At 32.1% G+C, this 7,500-nt stretch overlaps 1 protein-coding gene across 1 annotated transcript in view; it reads right to left on the bottom strand.

Moving 5' to 3' along the window:
- LOC113802803 (uncharacterized) overlaps positions 1–7,500 on the bottom strand; it is a 24,105-nt gene that overhangs the window by 10,640 nt on the left and 5,965 nt on the right. Inside the window, exons 2-4 of the mRNA XM_070135877.1 lie at positions 4,136–4,342; positions 2,532–2,685; positions 1,048–1,198 (exon numbers count right to left, since the gene is read on the bottom strand). Of these exons, the coding sequence (XP_069991978.1) occupies positions 1,048–1,198; positions 2,532–2,685; positions 4,136–4,330 (500 nt within the window). The 5' untranslated portion in view covers positions 4,331–4,342. The remainder of the gene's footprint in view (positions 1–1,047; positions 1,199–2,531; positions 2,686–4,135; positions 4,343–7,500) is intronic.

Raw genomic sequence — 7,500 nt, 5'->3', positions numbered from 1 at the left:
TTATCATTATTACTATTATCACTATTATTGCTATTAATATTATCATCATTATTTTTATCATTATCATTATTACTATCATTATTTACAGTATCACTAATATTTTCATCATTATCTGTTTAGAGGTTCATTAATTAATTTTATCCACGGTAGGATAAAATAGACTAGCTATAACATAAATTAAATGAAGGAACGGATTTAACTTCAGCTATGTCAGACTGAGGTCAATTGGGTGACCACAATTATTTTCTAAGTTAGGTTGGTTCTTCTGAATTAGGTTGGGCTAGATTCAGGTTAGTTTAGATTTTTTTTGGAATATCAGGTTTCTGGACATTGAATGTGGAATTTTAAAAGTAGATTATAGTCTGAGCGAGGTTAGTATTATGAGGCATAAAAGCGGAGAGGGTAGGTCAAGTTAGGTCACTCTTAATTTCGAGTAAACATACGTTTATTATAGAATAAAGAATAGATAAATAAATAAATTAATAAGCAAGACACCATAGTATTCGAGTAACACACGCGTATTAGAAAAAATACTATAATACCAAAAACGAAGAAAATATAAAATAATCATATGAAAAAGAAGAAAAAGAAGACTATCACTCACTTCCCAAAACAAACACATTCCTAAAAAAATAATAATAATAATAAAAAAATAAGAAAAAATAAGAAATACAAACTCAAGAACTTAAAAATATATATAAATAAAAGAAAAAACAAACACATTCTAAAAAAACGCTAAAATAAACAAAAACTCAAGAACTTAAAAAATATAGGCCTATATACATATGAAAAAAAAAATAAAAATCATGCCATCACTTACTTCTCAAAACAAACAAACACATTCCTAAAAAAAAATAATAATAATACTAATAATAAAAGATTTAAAAAAAAACACACAAACTCAAGAACTTTAAAAATCTACAAATAAAAAATAGAAAAAAACACGCATTCTTTAAAAAACGCTAAAATAAACACAAACTCACACTTAAAAAAATATAGGCCTATATACATATAACAAAAAAAAATAAAATTCATGCCATCACTTACTTCTCGAAGATTCCTTCCACGACGCCATAGACATCCAGTCGTTCGCTAAAGTAGTGAGAGGTCTTCGAATTGGCTGTCCCGCGACCCAGGATGCTGGAGGTCACGTTGGGCAGTTTGAACTTGTAGGGCACGTCAATCGTAAAGGGTATGGCTGTTAGGAGAGGAAAGAATGAGGGGTAGGGGAGAGGGGGGAGGGTAAGTTGTAAAATGAGGGAGGAATGGAGATGTAGAATGATTTTTTTTATTGTGATTATTCTTTTCTTTTTTTTACTTTGTGTGTGTGTGTGTGTGTGTGTTTTTCCTACTCTGTCTGTCTGTCTGTCTATCTTTCTGTCTGTCTGTCTGTCTGTCTCTCTCTCTCTCTCTCTCTCTCTCTCTCTCTCTCTCTCTCTCTCTCTCTATATATATATATATATATATATATATATATATATATATATATATAAACGTGTATATGTATGTATGTATGTGTATACATACATATGTATATATATATATATATATATATATATATATATATATATATATATATATATATATATATGTATATATATATATATATATATATATATATATATATATATATATATATATGTATGTATGTATGTATGTATGTGTATACATACATACATAGATATATATATATATATATATATATATATATATATATATATATATATATATATATGTATATATGTATATATATATATACATATATATATATATATATATATATATATATATATATATATATATATATATATATATATATATGTATGTATGTATGTATGTATATATGTATATATATATATATATTTATCTATTTATTTATTTATTTATGTGTGTGTGTGTGTGTGTGTGTGTGTGTGTGTGTGTGTGTGTGTGTGTGTGTGTGTGTGTGTGTGTGTGCAAGGAAATACATCAATATATCCAATTGAATTTACAGAGCCAAAAAGAAAACAAAAGCATTCCCATGATTGTTCGCAATGAGTGTTCAGTCACAATGCTTAAGATCCTTTAACATATTTTGGTAATTAGTTAAATTTTAACATTCCTTAGTGTTAGTCTTTGAGTAAAATAAGGTGCACAGTTATATCTCCGTCCTAACTTAATTGTTCTAATTTTACGAATTCAATATTCCTGTGTACATGTAAGTACGATAATGCAATGGCGTGAACATTTAGCGATTAGATATTAAACGCGAAAAGATTCTTATAAAATTTTGATTTTGGGGGGAACTTTAATGAAGCCCTCATCGCTTGGTATACGAAATATTTCATACCCACATTTTTGGATACGCGTGTGCGTTTATGTATTTGCATATCACACACACATGTGTATGTATATATGTGTGTGTAGAGAGAAGAAAGGATTGTGAGTGTGCGGGCGCGTCTGTGTCCGATTTTGTTTGTGTGCATCTGTACAAAAAAAAAAAAAAAAAAAAATCCAAAAGTGATTTGAATGCCAAGAACGAAACGACTCACTGACTCCCGAGGGCGCGGAGATGGGGATCGTGAAGTAGAATTCCGCTACGAACTGACTGTCTTCCGGCCAGTAGAGCGTCGCCCTCTTCCTCCTCGACTTGACCTCCGTCTTGTCCGGCTTGTCCTTGCTCACCAGGTCATTCAGGCGACGCAGCTGAGGCGAGAAGCGATATACTTTTTTTTTAAAGTTAGGGATGAAATAAAGAAAACGAAGAATTGGAATATGTCACAGAAAATGGGATAGGTGAGAGACTGTTTTAGAGACGGATTAGACAGGAAAACGCAAGAGTAGAATTAGAAATAAAGAGAAAACACAAGAAAAGTCACGCAACAGAAGCCAAATTTTGGATTTTGATTATGGTCTAAGTCAGTGGTTTTCAAATTTAAATTAAAAGGTCTTTTAGGGTAGACTGATAAATAGTAATGATAAATAGACAAAAATTAACATAATTCAGTCGTAAATAAACTTGTCTCATAATATTCAAGAATAATAAATCAATTCCTCACCGATAAAATGTATTACGAATCAAGCATGCCAATAAAATCTTTTCCACAGCTTCTTAATTACCGGAAGGTAATAGAACGGGCAATAACGTTATTAGGGTAAACCACCTAACGATTCGAAAACCACTGACAAAGGGAAAATTGCGAAAGAGGGTGGAAGAAAGTCAGTGTCACGTAATTATACAAAAAATAGGATGTCATCAGTTAAGATTATTGAGAAAGTTATTGAGATCTGTTGAAGTCTTCAGTCATATCAAAGTCGTCATAACTGCAGTTTTAATGTCACACCACTCCGAATTCATGACAGATAATTACACGACTAAGATGGTGATGGGATTATAATGGAGGTGTTTCACCAATTTGCGTTATTAACATTTATGTGGATTCTAAGTTGGTATCTAACTACTTTTCTGTTTCTCTATTTCATGTGCGTAAATTGATTTCCGGTAAAAGTATGTAGTAGTCTTGAAATACGAAGAAACCACTCGTCTGCCCCCTTAAGAACAAAAGAACAGCCATTACTAAATTCAAAGATAAATAAACTTTCGTGAATTTCCGAAACAGGAAAAAAGAAGACAATAAAATAAGCCCATAAAAAACATGCAATATAGTCACTGGAAAATGCAGCGATAAGAGGGTTTCAAGCCAACAAAAAGATTTTAGGATTCTGCAAGATCGACTCAGACAAGTAACCCAAGATCGAGGTTGGCGCTGTCGACGTGCTTTCAGTCAAAATTTTCCTGTTTTCATTTTCTCTCTCCTGTGATTTGCCTAACGTGGTTCGTAGTGTAAGCAATTTGTAATACTATTGAAAATTATTAGGGTGATAATCACAGGCTACACATACATACACACAAACTTATGTATATCGTGTGCAAGTACGTGTACCTGCGTCCAAATATACACATACGTATTTGCAAAACAAAACAAAATACATATGTGTGCAAGCAGCGTGGGCGACATCAGATGTAAACTTATTTAGAATGATATTTTAAAGTGATAGGTGTCTTATAAAAAGTTTCACAGTGAAAAGAAAAAAAAGTTATAAAAGCTGCAATTGAACCCTCCTGTTCTCGTCAGGTCAGTGTCCCCGTCTGTACCTCGCGTGTTCGTCTGGTCTCGTCATCTTCGGCGTGTCTCCTGACGAGGTTAGAGCCGAGGTCAACGTCTTTGTGAAGGTCAGCATAGTCCGCCAGCTCGAGACAGTCCACCCGAGTCGCCGAAGGGGCCAGCAGAGCCACGAGACAGAGGAGTGCCATCGCTGTCGTCAGTGCCAGCGTTGTGGATGCAGCCATGGTCTCTAATAGCTGGACGAGGAGGAGAGACAAAAAAAAATAAATGTCATATTTTGCGAAGGAAATTTTTAGGGAGATTTCTGTATTGAAGGAAAAGGGATAGGGAAATGAGGATAAGAAATTGCGGTCTGCCTAAACAAGATAAAAGTTATTAAATAAATGTAGTGGTGTGTGTGTGTGTGTTTTCGTGTATGTGTATGTGTGTGTGTGTTTTCGTGTATGTTACGTGTGTGTGTGTGACAAATAATCACACACCCACGTATCCGAATGTGTGTATGACAAATAATCGCCTTTTTTACTTCCAGAGAGTCGTATCTTGTGTGTAATACCGATGTAATATTACAAGCGGATCAGCTGACTAATGCTAATTTTCATTTCTGTGTCTATTGTCAAATACCATAAAGATTGCTCCGCCTGCTGTTGAATTCCGTGACTCACCATCGTCCATAGAATTTAGTTCATTTTTAAAGAGAGAGAAAAAAATACATATATTCTTGTCCGAAAAGTCATCGAAGTTAACGAATACCGAAGAAACTTTCAATGGATGTGAACAATTTCCTTCAGATCCGGGAGAAGCGTCAGATGGTCGTCACTTGCTACCTTCTTTTTAGTTTATTGTTCTCTCTTATTCCTTCATTCGTAACTTGTTGTTTTTATCGTTTTTGTATGTGTCTGTTTTCTTGTTTTTCCTACTTTGAGTTTAGTTTTCTTCTATTCTTTGTAATTTCTTTCATTCTTGATTTTTTAAAATTTCTTCTTTACTCTTTTCACCTCGTTCATCCACCATCTTCTCACATTTCCACATCTTTTCATTTTATTTTTCAATTTTCTCTCACTTCCTTCACAGTTGATGCGTATCCCATATTCTCCCCCTTTTTTCATTTCCTCTCTTTACCACTCTATCCCTCTCACCTCCTTCAAAACCACTCCACGCTAAATACCTACTCCAATTCTCAACAGATCAGCGATACCCCCGTGAGGATGCTACTCTTCCACTCTCTCTCACTCCACTCCACTCCACTCAACTCCACCCTTCCACTCCAACAAACACAAACAGGAAAAGATTGGGGAAGACACAATGACACTCCAGACAAAAGGACACGTTTGCTTAGGTCGCCATGATATGCAAATGTTCGAACAGTTAAAAGGGCGAGTCATAACAGCGCTAACAAGGAAAAGAGGAAAAAAAAGTGAAGATCGTGATGCGCAATAACAGTAAAAAACAGTGATTAATAATGATAATGATAATAACAATAATAATAATGATAATAATAATAATAATAATAATAATAATAATAATGATAATAATAATAATAATAATGATAATAATAATAATAAGTGAATGAAATAAAAAATTAAAAAAATAGAATTTAAGGTGGTGTTGATAAGCATGGCAAAGATAGCGATGGGATTAAGGATTATTATAATGTGTTTGTAAGAAGATCATCAAACATTCATCATTCAGTCTTCATTAATTAATTAAGTAATCGCATTTAGCTTAGGAGATTTGCGTACTTGGAGTGACTTGATACAGGCACATTTTGATATGATATATTAAACTGAATCGACGATTTATATATATATATATATATATATATATATATATATATATATATATATACATATGCATATATATATTTATATACATACATATATACACATATATATTTATATACATACATACATACATATATATACATACATACATATATATATATATATATATACACATACATACATGCATATACTATATATAATTATACATATATATATATATATATATATATATATACACATACATACATGCATATACTATATATATATATATATATATATATATATATATATATATATATATATATATATATATATATATATATATAGAGAGAGAGAGAGAGAGAGAGAGAGAGAGAGAGAGAGAGAGAGAGAGAGAGAGAGAGAGAGAGAGAGGGAGAATGTACATGCACACACTAACACGTATATATGTGTTTATATATGTATATATATATATATATATATATATATATATATATATATATGTATGTATATATATATATATATATATATATATATATATATATATATATATATATATATATATATATATGCATATGTATATATATATATATATATATATATATATGTGTGTGTGTGTGTGTGTGTGTGTGTGTGTATGTATATATATATTATACACACACACACACACACACACACACACACACACACACACACACACACACACACACACACACACACACACACACACACACACATATATATATATATATACATATATATGTTTATGTGTGTGTGTATATATATATATATATATATATATATATATATATATATATATATATATGTATATATGTGTACATATATATGTATATATATTCATATAATTATCACTGTTGTTAATTTCAATCTCATTATTTTCATCATCGCTCTTACAGTTAAGGAATCATACACAATTTGCGCAATACTCTAGCGGGATCTTTCACTGCCTGAGGAAAGAGCAGTTTTGGAAGAGCCGGACTGCACGTCTGCTCCCTGCTCACGGCGTCGCGAAGTGTGGCGTGCTGCTGCCGTAGAATTTATCAACCATCGCATCACCCCGTTGAATGTTTTGACTCTGATACTCATTGTGTGATTTTCACGCCCCACGTCCGATATGTGGTTGGTGATAGCAAGAGCGTGCAACCGTAAATTCACAGGTTCACCCTATATGATGAATGATACGTTGCAAATGAGAGATAGCACAGGACAGAGCAAGTTGGAGGGAGTGTATTCGAATGGGCGACCACACTAGGGATTAAAGCAATTAAGAAGATTCACTGTGTAATATTATTATGATAACAGTCAGGCTGATCGATTATGGTCGTCATACTGGGTATAATCATATCCATGATGATAGTGACAGTGGCAGTAGTATAAATATGATACAGCCACCAGATGAATAATAATACGATAAAATATATGAAAATAATGTTACTTGTTATTATTGCTGCTCACATTATCATGCACATCATCCACATGAATATTGATGATGATATTGTTCTTAGCACCACCATTTTGTCAATAATAGTATCATAACACATTTTATCATCGTTATTTTTGTTATTCCCATTATTCTACTATCATCAATATCGCTATTATCATTATGGTTATAA

The sequence above is a fragment of the Penaeus vannamei genome, chromosome 21 (genome assembly GCF_042767895.1).
Source record: "Penaeus vannamei isolate JL-2024 chromosome 21, ASM4276789v1, whole genome shotgun sequence".
In the NCBI taxonomy this organism is placed as follows: Eukaryota; Metazoa; Arthropoda; class Malacostraca; order Decapoda; family Penaeidae; genus Penaeus; species Penaeus vannamei.
This window is presented reverse-complemented; position numbering and strand designations above follow the sequence as displayed.